The sequence below is a fragment of the Pempheris klunzingeri genome, chromosome 1 (genome assembly GCF_042242105.1).
Source record: "Pempheris klunzingeri isolate RE-2024b chromosome 1, fPemKlu1.hap1, whole genome shotgun sequence".
In the NCBI taxonomy this organism is placed as follows: Eukaryota; Metazoa; Chordata; class Actinopteri; order Acropomatiformes; family Pempheridae; genus Pempheris; species Pempheris klunzingeri.
Window position 1 is genome coordinate 15,236,290 of NC_092012.1, and position 13,731 is coordinate 15,250,020.

The 13,731-nt window shown below is 41.6% G+C and overlaps 1 protein-coding gene across 1 annotated transcript in view; it reads left to right on the plus strand.

The window, feature by feature from the left end:
- The first annotated feature begins 5,217 nt into the window (after positions 1 to 5,217).
- Positions 5,218 to 13,731, plus strand: part of cpne7 (copine VII) — a 28,934-nt gene continuing 20,420 nt past the window's right edge. The window contains exons 1-3 of the mRNA XM_070836052.1: positions 5,218 to 5,434; positions 12,502 to 12,684; positions 13,015 to 13,089. Of these exons, the coding sequence (XP_070692153.1) occupies positions 5,261 to 5,434; positions 12,502 to 12,684; positions 13,015 to 13,089 (432 nt within the window). The 5' untranslated portion in view covers positions 5,218 to 5,260. The remainder of the gene's footprint in view (positions 5,435 to 12,501; positions 12,685 to 13,014; positions 13,090 to 13,731) is intronic.

Below are 13,731 nucleotides of genomic sequence, written 5' to 3' on the forward strand. Positions count from 1 at the left end.
TTGTTATCTACGGCATGTTAATGCACAGGTAATCGCAGAGGAGGTCAATGACAGCTCTCGAGGCAGAGGAAGGTCAGGAGAAGTGGAAAGCAAGCAAAAAAAATCCTCATCCCGGTGGGCCAATTTTACCCTCAGCTCCTGCAGGGGGGGCAAAGTTGAATGTTAATGTTCACACAGTGGGTTATGTGCTGGCAGACATTAACCAAAACAGACTGGGTGTGCTGTGGTGTTCTAATGGGGTGAAATCGGCTAATATATTGTTAAAGAAAACCACACAGGTGCAGAAAAACTCCTAAAGCGCCTATTAAGTGAGATTGCCCAGTTTGAATGCATCAGTTATCACCATTGATGACCTTTCAGTGTCAACACACAGAGACTGAAAAACCAGTATGAGTTGAGATTAAATGTCCTTGTCTTTCTCCTTTAGTGTCTCCCTGTGCTCCCACCGTCTGAATGCAAATAAATAATTCAGTTAATGGAGATGAGTGGACAGTCGAGTCATTTTGGACCGGGGTTGATTGATTCGGCTGAGATGGGAGCTCAGATGGACGGTCCTATTTACCCCTAAGGAAGAGTACTGCAAAATCACCTATTTGCTAAAACACATCTGTAACAGGACACCGGGGAGTTTGTGAAACACTGCCTCTCACCACCTCTCCTAAATGTGTCACTGGTGCTTAAACCAAATGAAAACGCCCCCCCCCCGGTAACTAAGCACATAATCATTTAGTCAAGATTTGGATGAGGTTTTTTATTATTTTTTTTTTACTGTTTTCTTCTGATGATTTACAGACAAAATGAATCAAGCAGAAAAAGTGGATAATGAAAATAGTGGAGCCCTTGACTCACCATGAAATTAATTCTTTATGCCAAATAACTTGCGTTAGCTTCAGTTTGCAGTGTTCAGGTCTGTAGATTTGATAACGTGCAGAGCTAAACATGTACATTTTGCATCCTTTGTGACTAATTTGTGACTGCTACTTTTCATTTATCAGCTCTTTACATGCTCCTTTTGCCAAAATCTTTATATTTCTCACCAGGGCCACTTCCATGTGGATACACTACCGGACATTACTCGATTTTCTACTATCCAGCTGAAATCAATGCGTGCATGTATCCTGCAGTGTCACCTTCACCCCTTTGCTGTATCGTGTGCATTATGTTTACTCTGCCGAAGGAGGCTGACCGGAGTGTTTGTAGGTCAGTAAGGCAAATATAATGATGAAAGAAGAGATAACATTTCTCTTTATTGAGCTGTCACTTGAAGCAGATCATGCTGAAACACAACTTTAGTGATTGATTACCATTAACAGCGATGCTACAGCCAACGAAAAAGCCTTTAGGATCAATAATGTCTTTTAGGATTTCCAAAAAAACCTACCTATGTACAAAAATACCTCTACTCAAGGGAGCTGCTGGTAAAAAAACAGTGGAAGATGTTGCACACACACACACACACACACACACACACACACAGCGGACTTAGTTTGAGTGAAAATGTGAGTGCATCAGGCCATGTTAACAGATCCTCCTATTTGGGTTAGTGCAATGCGGTCAGCAGCACCAAGGCGAGCACTGAGTGTGACTGGGGAAAAGAAGCAGCGGGGGAATCTGAATAGATAGTCCATGTGTAAATACATCGGCCTGCGAGGTGCTGAACCGACACAGCAGCAGCAGATGGCCGTTGTTTGGATCTATGGCGTAACAGGGCTCAGGTGTGTGCCCCAAAGCAGACACTTCCTACCGACTCTGAATGCCCATGGAAGAAGAGGCAGCGGGGGTGAAAACTGCAGGAGAGAAGTAACTTTAGGTGATGGCCATGTCAGAAAGCAGCCATTCTCCATGTTGAACACAGTGTGTGCAGGGCCAGGAGTGGATTTGTTGCTTTGATTTTACAGAATGCCACTAAAAACATCTACTTTTAGGAGAAATCCGTTGTTGGGTGTGTAAGTCGCATTGGTTATCAGCTTGACAGTGGTGATAATTAAGAAGCGGGGAACCAAATGTTTTGTTTCTTATGCTGTTGGAATAATTTGATGGACCTGCCTGTCTGCTGCTCACATCCTTTTAGCGGCTGAATGCTTTTTGAGTGGCTCAACTCTCAAAGAATCAGCCAGGCCCTCTTAAAAATCAGTCAAATCAAAGAATCCTGAGATTGTAACGCCGTCAGGATTGCAAACAGATGAAGCCTAAACATTTCTATCATCATAAAGTGCACATCATCACAAAGTCCTAACTACATGACGTGGTTTTAAACCAAAGCTTTTATTTTCTTAAGTGTACTTTGATGAGCAAAAACTTCCCAAGTAATTTAGTTTTTTTTCCCTTTAAGCCGTTTTGTCTTTCATGGCCTTCGCTCGTGTTTTGCAGAAACTCGGCACAGTGCTGCTGTTTTGTCAGTGCAATCTAAAAATCTATAAATGTTACGCAATGTCTGGAAATACATTCATGAAAGTAATACATTTGTGGGTGGACTGTGAAAAGGTTCAAGCATAAACGTTGTGTCGAAACAATACATTGCATAACATACATCGCTGAACAGATGACTGAACATCTCCACAATGAGTCAGTTCGTGCTCATTTGAATGTGAGTGACATTAGAATAAAGTGTTTGCAAATTCAATCCACGTGTGTACATTTCATAAAGGTAAGCGGAGAGCAGAGTCACAGGTCGTCAGCTGTCTGGAGCTCCCACATGGAGATGTGCTTGTGATGTGGACGATCTGTCCTCTTGTTGTTTCGCTGTGAAACGTCTCACATTTGCATTTTTTTCACCATTGAGGTGAGACACAGCCGGCCAGGACCAATTGACTCAGGCACCTAAATCCTGCCTGAGTTGACAAACTTGGATCCTGTGCTGAGAGAATTATCATCCAAGCATCTGATCTCACCTTTTACACTCACATGTGCCATGGAGCGTCTCATTGGAGGTGCTTTAGCAGTAAGGAAATTGCTCCGGCTGTGATCAGAAGACAGTGTTTAACACGAGCAGCTGGTATGAGAACATCTGCATATATATATATACTCTCGAATGCTCACCTGATCTGTGCAGAGCTGTGCTACTTATGCGATATGTAAACATTATCATAATGCAAATGAAAGATGTTAACGTACTCCGGGTGCAAATGGCTTTTTGTTTAAACATTTCAGATTTTCCACACATGCACGTCCATGGAGGTGGAACAGATGAGCAGGTAGGCTCCTACAGTGAACATACAGTAGTACAGTGGAACATACAGGCACGCTTAGTGTGACACATTAATCAGAGCATGCTGAAGCTGGAGGAAAATCTGACTGATACATCAGTGTAAATACATATCAAAGCCCCTGTGTTGAGCCTGCAGAGGATGATTGGTGCACAGAGATTAAGTTGGGCTCAAAGGGAGTGTGATATTGCGTGTCCCACCCTTGTAATTTATTGATTTGATCATCATTCTTTGAGCCTGAATCTCAGGAAATCACACAAAACCCGCGCACACATTCATGTCAGCCTTCCATGTTGTGTGAAAGCTGCCAGATTATCACACTCAGTGGTACATTTCCATTGCCTCATATCCTGTTTTTTTTTTTTTTTTTCTTTCTTTCTTTTTCCTCCTTCATCTTAAGGCTCGGTTTTTGAACTGAACTCCCAATAATCGAGTCCCATCGGGAGCCCCCCCATCCTTGCATCAGCAGCTGGACTCCCTCCACTCCCCATCTCCACGAGCAGAGCCCACTCCCTCCTCAGCAGTCTGACCAATGAGTTTCGGCGGAGGAAAAAAAAAAAAAAAAGAAGAAGCAAGCAGCGTGTTATGGGAGAGGATTAAACAAGTGTGTTTAAGAGTAAAGACCAACGACAGGTAGGAAGTGAGTTTCTTAACCAGCAGGTTTGGGGTTGAGGGGATTCAGTGTATTTTTTTTGTCTAGTTTCTTTCTCTTGGTCTCATTGGAAGTGAGTGAGAGCAGTCAGCGACAAAACGATGTGATCAAAGTAGACCGCTCGTTTTTTTTTTTTGTTGGTGCGTCGCTTTGCTTGTTGTAAGTAGGAGAACTTAAGCCCGATCGTGTCTCTGTCTGTGTGTTGGGTTTTCAAGGGTTACAGGTTTGTAGCGGAGTTCATTTATTATGATGAATTATTAACAGGCCATTTCGGAGCGTTTCCTGTATCGCCTTAGTGAAGTTGTTGGATTGAATCGGCAGCACAGACGTGTTGCTCTACCGAGAGGATTTTATTGTCTTTCTGGTTTTTTCTCTCTCTCTCTTTTCTTTTAACATTAGAACTTTTGCCCGATTTTTTTTTTTTTATAGCATCTTAGTGTGATTGTATTCGGAGCCTCATTGAGTTCAGTGTGAGATTTGGTGCTTTTGGGTCACATCTGGTTTCCAGACTCTCAGCTGGCAAAGAAATCCTTGGGCGCTGTCCCTGGTGCTGGAAGCCAAAGGCTCGGTGCACTTGTTCATTTGACTCCTAAGAATGTGGAGCACTTAGAGGAAATGATGCTGGTGGAGGAACTCAGACTTTCTTCCCTTTTAAAACACTTAAGTGGGGCCAGAAACCTTTTCCTCAAGGACACTTCAGCAGGGGTGGCTGCATGCCACGCTGGAGCTTAAACAAATCAAAGTCCCTACTTTGGTGCTTTATGTTATCCTCTGGGCAGCACTGACACTCAGTCATGTGTCGGTTTCATTTCTTATCTTATCAGTCACTTTCACTTGTTTATCCATTGAAAAAAAAAGGAAAATATACTAATTTTCTCCTCTAAAACTGTTTGCTATCTCATGTTTAGAGCTGGAAACAGGATATATTAATAGTGCTAAGGTAGAATGCAGAAAATGACAATAATGTTTGTGGGTAGCACACTGCTTGTTGTTCATACTGGAATTGAGAGCATTTCAAAAGAAGAAGCGGCAGATTTTGAACATCTAACATGAATCTTTGCAGGGATCTGATCTAGCTTCCCTAAAAGCACAAGCCCCGCCACCTTCATGTCCTTTCCCTCCTCATTACCGAGGTGAGATGATTTTCCTCACGAGGGAGTAGCTCTGACAGGCAGTAATAACAGCTTGGGTTTGGTTTTTGGCCCCTCCTGGGACTCAACAGGAATCTCTGTTCTTTTTTGTGACATCCCCACCAAGTCAAAAGAGCCGGTCTCCCACGAGCGCGCAACGTCTTTCCTGAGATCCCTCGACCCACCTCTACGTTTTGCCATCCCTCGGAGCTACCAGCAGCCTCACACCGTTCTGCTTCGCTGGTTGGCAGCTCCTCTTGCCCTGAGCCAGGATGAATGACGTTCAGGAGGCCACCTCCCCTGCGACCAGCCTCAGTGGTCCCGCTACCTGCGTCTCCAAAGTCGAGCTGCGCGTGTCTTGCAAGGCTCTGCTGGACCGAGACACGCTGAATAAGTCAGACCCCTGTGTCATACTCATGGTACAGACCAACGGGCAGTGGACAGAGGTGAGCTCCCCCTTGTTTTCTTTCTTTATTCTGACAATTGTTGAGTTGGGAAAAAATCTCTGAAAATCTCCTCTATCACCAATTCTCTAACTAGTAATATGTAGCCTTTAAAAATTAATCCACCATCTTTTATTAATCTCCCTATCTGAGTCATTAACCACATGATTTAATATGTAAAGAATCGTGCTTTGAATCACTCATACTTACAAGCTCAAATTATTCAAATTAGATTGGCTTGAGGTGTTCTGAGCAACATATTTTTTTAATGATCACACACAATTGTTGCACAGAGAGACACTGGGGAAAGCACAATCCACCAACCCCTCCTACATTGTCCAGCATCACAGATGTGGAGAAGCTCGGATTTTGAGATTCAACAGTGGTGATGTGTGAAATTTTATACATTGGGATTAATATTCAGTCCCACTTCAGTTATCCCAGAAACCTGTGTTGTTGTACAGGATCAACCAGGGAGATAAATCAGTCAATGGTTTGGTGAACCTGCAGCTGTCTTTCGGCTCAACAAGATCGCAGTTTACACAACAGCTGTCTGGTTCAGAATGAAAAACGTCAAAAGCAGCGCACATTTGCAGAGGAAGAGGGAACGTTGTCTGTCTCCAAAGTTCAGTGACAGATTGTACAGTGCCCTGTAGGATCCAGACTGTACACCAGCATGTACTGTAAGATAAATGCAGCTGGAATATATTCCACTAGTCTAAATGCGTGGATAAACAGTGGGTTGGTAATATGCAGAGCGATGAGTTTCCATCCAGCTGAAAATGTTTACTTTCTTGGTTTGGTCCCAAGATGATTTGGAGCGTAGGCAGCAGGTCTCTCATTTCCCTGTTAATTAAGTCATTTAGTTCATGAGGGAAAGCCAAAACACAGGTCTGCATTAAGTAGAGGATGTGCTAAAACACGGCAGAGGATGTCTAATTACATAGATTTTTTTTTCCAGCAACCCATTATCCACCAAAAATCTCTCTTTTCAGGGAAAATGGAGATAATAATTAAATGTAACTCTGCCTGATTCCTGCCACATGGGAGCCATTTGTTGAAGATGCTCACTGTAATGTTTGGGCCGCACGAAAGTGGAACCTCTAGATGCTATTTCAGCTGCAGTGTTGAGCACACAGTCATGGATTTTTCCTGGTTGTAAGGAGGTTGTTACATGAGATGACTGACCTGGGTTCAATGTAGCATATATGATTAGTTATATTTAGCTCCACTGCTGAAGCAAATTCACATGATCGTGTCAAAAGAGCTCTATCTATCTATCTATCTATCTATCTATCTATCTATCTATCTATCTATCTATCTATCTATCTATCTATCTATCTGTTATACTTTATATCCACTACGTTTATTAGACAGATGTAGTTACTGGTTACTTGGAAGAGGCCCGTTTTCGTCCAACACTAACAAGCCAGTTAATAAAATATGATGCATTGTTATAGAAAAAAACAACCCAACTATGTATAAAATGGTATCATATCATAATTTCATAATGTTATATTATATTAAACTACTATAAAATGATCTCCGGCTCAACCTACAAAATCATTACAATGCTACTTTCCGTGTAACCAGTCAGTGTTCTAATATAACACTGTGACGGTGTCCATTCTAATGAGCACGCTTACTTTTGATATCTGCTGCTAATACATTTGTACCTCTATTTAAGAAAAAAAAAAGAATTACTTTTACTTGTGATGGAGCATTTTCACGGTGTGCTTTGACTACTTTCACTTCTCCTATACGGACCAATGCATCTACATATGCGTCTATCTGAGTCTTGACAGTCCTGACAGTGTTGACACAAGTTGTTCAATCCTCCGCAGTCAGATCCCACAGTACTGGGAGGCACCACTGCTTGTGCAAATTGTTTACTTACGTCAACAACTGAGTAAGAGGCTGAGCCCACTCATATCACCGCCACCCTCTTTCTCTTTTCTGAGCTCATACTGTATGGCCTCACGGACCGTTGTTGAACTGCTTTTATTTCATTATTACTTTATTTCAGCGCCTGATCTCTCCCAAGGACAAACACAGAAGCAGAGTGGAGATGACTTGTCATTTTTTCCTGCAGCAGATTTCTTTTTTTTTTGTGTGCAAAGTGGACCCTACATGCCCCAACAATTATGAGTTAATTCAAACCCCGATCTTTGTGTTGATATCTAATCGAAGCTACGGGGGCTTTTTTTTTTTTTAAATGATGGAGCTACAGAGATAGCACTACCTACCAGCAGCACTGATTAGAGAAAGACGTAATTTTCCATGTCAGGAATCTCTCTGTAGTTCTGGCCCCACACCAACAACAAACAGACGTCACAGACTTTAGCCCAACCTATCCTCTGTAGCTCTGATTAGCTTTCATCAACAAACAGACTCATCAGACTCATCCCGAATCTGTCTATCCAGATGGCACAAAGAGGGGAGGAGAAGGCAAGGAAAGACAATACAGAGAAGCAGTAATGAATGAGGCTGAGGAAGCCAAGTCCTCTCTGGAAGTTGTTTTCTTTCTTTGTGATGTCTGCCAGAGTGAAAAGGAAACAGTAGAGCAATCCCCGCTACTAACCGGCCTAGGAAATTGCTTTGTTGTTATGATTATTATAGCCCGTGTTACAAACCCGAAAAAGTGAGCCAGATGTTAACTAGTCGGGCTATTCATCTAGAACTGTGACAGAGACCAAAGTCAAACAAATAAAGATGTGGCAAAACAAATCCCTATATTTTAAGCAACAAACATGATATGTTTGACCATCTACTGGCCAACAAATTGAAATGCAAATTGGACAGAAGAATAAGACCGATAATGAATCTACGCCTTCAATCCAGTATTTGGAGAAGGATGTTGAATGCTCAAAAGCACAAATCAAAAAGTCAGGGTCAGGACAGCACTCCAATTAAACTGTTTATTCATGCATGGACGTATCAGGCAGATGTCTTTCCTCAGCATGCAAAATGACAACAGTGTGAAACAAGGATGAAATATCAAACTGTAGAAATACAATTAACAACAATAGTGGAATTTTAGGTTGTATAATTCAGTTACGGGCGATTTACATATAAATGAAAAATGCAAGATTCAATACAGGCGGTATTTGTGGTTCTGCTTTAATGGTTTTGGTTCTCTTGCCCCATTAGATCAAAGTGTTACTGTAAATCAATACAGTCTGAGTCATCACTTTTATTCTGTGATGAAACATCTCTATCCTGATGGGAGCAGTTTCTCTCAGGATGATAATGCTCCTGCTCAAAGGGAACAAGGGGTCACTGAATGGTTTGATGTGTATGAAAATGATATAAATCATGCTTTATGGCCCTCACAGTTGCTTGATCTTAGCCCAGCAGAACACCTATGGGAGATTCTAGACCAAAGTGTTAGACAGCGCTCTCCACCGGGGATGGGGAAATATGTTTACCAGAAGGCTGGTCATCCCTCCTGTAGAGTTTAGAGACTTATAGAAGCAGTGAAGCTGTTCTGGTGGCTTATGGTGAAACGACACCTCAAGGCGAGGGTATTCTCAAAACAAATTTGTTTGTGGGAATTGTTGTACGTGTTCCTCGCAACGCTCTTGAAGATAAAAGGGCATACTGTCATATAGAGGGGGAGATCTAATAATCATCTGTAAATGGGGATTATGACGGACATTTTTAGACAGTCTCCCCTGGAGGGGTTTCACAGTGTTGCACAGTAGCCGGCTTAAGAATGAAAAAACACAGCACGTTCATGCTCAGCCTACTTTCTCGCCTCCCCACAGTGTGCCAATCATGGCATGAAGTGGGTGTCGATGTGAAATTGTTGGTTTGGGTTGAAGAAATTGTCGGACGTAGCCCTTGCAATCCCAAAGATGGAAAGCTGTGGGGGGGAAGAGGGAAGGGATGGACTGGGAAAGAAAAATGGCCCTGGACTTAAACAGGCCCACCAAACCTCCCAACACACCCACACCAGACTTTATGTAAACAATAGCACTGAAAAACATTTAAAGACTAACTGTAATAAAATAGACGTAAAACAGAACAAGGGGAACACATTGTTCTTAGCGGGAGATGTGGCACAGTGGCAGCAAGGTGCTGAAAATCTCTGGAACCATCCGACCAGTAAAATAAATTATACAGGAAAAAGATTGGTGGTTAGTATGCAAATCATAGACTAGAATAAAGATGAACACATGTCCTACTTCATTAAATTAGTGGTTTAGCAACTTCATAGGCTGTAGAAACTAAAAAAACATCATCTGGGTCCTCTGCCGTTGTCCACATCAAATAAACATCAGGTATGTGTGTCCACTGCAGATACACTGTCCTCAACCTACATGAGGAATTAGTATAAATTAGTATATCAGCAAAGTATTTTAACATTAAATAAAAAATGTAATGTTACTAATATAGTAAAATGTCAATACATCAATTTTATATAGTATATCCATACTAGACACCAGCTGTGACACCAAATCAGTGTGTACGGTGCAGTGGAGTTTGGCAAAACAGGTCAACTGTGCCTGATTTATTCAATATGCCGAACCACCCTGGCATGCATAGGGACATCCAAGTAACGGTTTAAAGCAACTTCTCCCTAAATAAGATTCTTTATTTATTAAGGATGCAATGGTTGTTGTGCAAAATCCTATCTTAGCAAGTGTAGACTATGTAAGATGTTAGTTGCTGTTTTTAGTTGTTATGATAAAGGGTAAATGTAAATGTAAATGTAAATCTAGGCTGCGCTGGATCAGTGAACGGGAATGATTGATTGAAACTGGGATTCAGTGACTCAAAGCAGGTGTGTGTTCTCACACCCCTTTTAGGTTTTGTGATTGTCTCTCGCATGGTTGTGACCGTATCGCCTTGACATTATGATATTATGATATACTTCTTCTGTGATATAGTGGCCACTATAATGGGAGCGTCCAGGACCACCTTTTGCCAGGATGACACACACACACATACACAGATACAGACAGATTGGGACAACAATATCAGCCACATGCTGGTAATAATTTCATATAGGCCCTATACTATATACCGCCACCACATAAGCAGCGTTTATCATTTTTGTTGGTTATATTCTTTCATAACGTCCATGTATAAGAAAATGTCTACACTAGTGGTTGGTCTATAATTTATTAATGCTGAGTATCTTCAACATTTCAAAACTTTTTTATTGCACATTAGTCTTTTCTGAATGCCCTGCTCTATAGTCGTATCCCTGTTGTCTTCTGTCTTTAGCTGCAAAACCTTAACAGTTGAACTAGTTGAACTAACAGCTAATGGGGCTAAATGAATCATTTAGAAAAACTGCATCTGCATCAGCATAAAGGGGCTTCATTCTCTTCTCTCTCAGCTTTTCAGCACCACCTTTATGTATTTCTCTTTTTCTCGTCCATTTTGTTCCACTCCACTATTTATACAAAAGGGGTGGGCTCAGGTAAAGATAGAATGCACAGGACCAAAAATAATTGGCTGGGAACATAATCAAAGTGGGCCAACGACACATCCACAGAGCGATCGGCCTGCTGGGATTTCTCCCAGTGCTCTTGATGGCCAGTGTGACTTTGGGGGAGGGGGTTTTAGATGCTTTTCAACCATCCAACCAGAACTCCAGCTGGACCACACTGACGCCTTTACGAAGGTGCTTTTTGTTTAATTTGTCACACATATTTAGGTAATAAAGTGGTCTTGTGTGTGTGAGGTAGACATCATAATTCTTATTTCCTTATTTCCTCAAACTGTCCGAAGCGAGAGACAGTCACCAGAGTCACCAGTTTCTGAAGTCATCATGACACAAAGTCTGGGCCTGCTGCACTGACAAGAAAGAAATTACTCCGGGCACTGTTAGCGACAGTATTGTATCCTAGTGTATGACTATGTTTAAGATGTTCAACCATATGTACTGTAGGAGTAAAGCCAGCCTAATGTCAATCATTAAGATCTAGATTATGCCTTTTGATGGGTCTTTTCTCTTCTGTGATGTATCACTTTCATAGATTGAAGATTAAAGGTCCCATATTCTGCTCCTTTTGAAGCTCATACATGTCTTTGGAGCTCATACTAGAATAGGTTTACTTTGTTTAATATTCAAAAAACACTTTTTACAAAAACAGAACAGGCAGCATGCTTTTCTCTCACCTTCGACATCTTCGTGGTACCGGGAGCTGGCGTTAGAGAGAACAAAAATAATGGTGGACAGCAAGGTTCATTCAGGAGGCTTTCAGTGGATAGGGGCAGTCAGACTGCTAAAGGGCTGAAGGAGGCCACATGATCAACAGATCCCCTTATGATATCATAAAGGGAGCCAAATCTAAATGATGTGTTTTCACACACATTTACTGAAAGATGGAGCAGAAGAAAAACAGAGAATGGTCTTTTCTTCTCATAGTCTGTCAGTCCGTTGGTACACCAGGGACACATATTTATGTTGAGAAGAAATTAAAAAGTGCATTTCGCATAATATGGGACCTTTAATTCCCAATAGTGCATTAAACACAAAAATGACCCCAGTATATCCCGAACATTCTGAGAGAATGGATATATCGACTATTTTTGCCATTATGTAATGACAAAAAAATAATGTCACTAGACTTAGATATCATGTTCAATGATGATTTGTCCTTGTGACAAATTGGGTGGCACAGAAATGTTCATGTAGCTGTGTGAGAGCTAAATCCTACATCATGAGCTGACGGGGCCTCAGAGGGCTCAGCTTTTCCTTGTCAGGCAGTGAAAGACAAGCATGGACGTTCTGTATACGCTGAGATTAAATGTCCGAGCCATCCAATCTTCTCTCATATCATCCTCTTGACGGGACATAATAACATTTGCCCCTCTATATACGCTGGTGCTCCTCAAAATAAGTAGGACAGAATGTTGTACGTTGGATTTTCCAATCCAAATGTTGTGAGATCTTGCTCTATAAGTATATATAAGTATATCACTTTGTCAAAGGCATGTTTAATTCCCATAAGGTTGCTTTAAGCACACAAGTGGTGAATTAAAATAAGAAATATTAGTGTGTCTAAATAAATTAGATGAAAGCAAAATCTTACTCAGTGTGTGTTCCCTCTCAGTTGGACAGAACAGAAGTGATCAAGAGCAACTTGCACCCAGTCTTTGCCAAGGTCTTCTCATTGGACTACTACTTTGAGGAGGTTCAGAAGCTGCGATTTGAAGTGTATGACATCCATGGCACTCACAGCATCGGGACCCGCGATGACGACTTTCTGGGTGGGGTGGAGTGCACTCTCGGCCAGGTAGGCAGATGCCTCTGTTGTACTAACTCATTTTGAGGACCTTTATCAGTTGTGTTTTCCAAAATACAACAACGTATGGTTGTCTCAATTTCAGATCTATTAAATTTGTTCCCTAATATTGTGATTTATTTGCTGTAAAGCAAACATGCAGAAGCATCTCCCCTTATCTGTGATGTTGGTAGTAAATATACCCGATGCTGTGTATTTGCTACATAGTGGCAGAGTAAGCAATGGATACTTATTGCTGCTGTTGATGACTCACATCCCTGTATACTGCTGTCTACCGCTAAGGGCTCAAGGCCAACATTTTGTTTATCTTGCTTTTTGCAGATCGTGGCCCAAAAGAAGATGGTGAAGCCATTGTTGCTGAAGTATGGGAAATATGCCGGCAAATCCACCATCACGGTACAGTTCTTTCATTGTGCTTGTGACCTTTCTGCTCTGGTGAATTAAATTGTCTCGATTGCTGGACATCAAGAAAGTGGAAGTTAGTAGCTAATGGCCAAACAGAGCCGAGTGAAATAATGGATGTCAAATTGATGGGTAGTAGCTATCTGTCCTTTTTTCCACTCCTACATCTGTTCACTCTCAGGCACCATAATGGACTTAAATTCTGTTTATGTTATAATATATCTGGATATTTTTCTTTATTAGCCTGATTTTATCAGAACAAATACCTTCTTTGGCTCAATTTTCTTGGACTACTTTCTAATACTTTTTAAAGATACCACTCACAGAACGGCTTCATATTTCCGCTTTATCTCACTGGGTGTCTTTGTGGTGATAGTTGCCGAGGTTATACATCCTCTCTGAGCACTTCTTTTATGCTGGTGTCCATTTTTGGTCACCATTCTTGCTGAACATGATCCATGTTAGGAAATTATGCATGTATAAGAAATCACATGAGACAGGATGTGGAGGAGAACAGCTGTTGGTTTATTAACCACCATCTTACAGTTAGCAAGCCAGTGGTGGTAGTATATAAAAAATAAGACAAGCTTGCTTGTGCAGTGTTGCACTCTGGTGTGTAGAGCAACCGGCAGACTA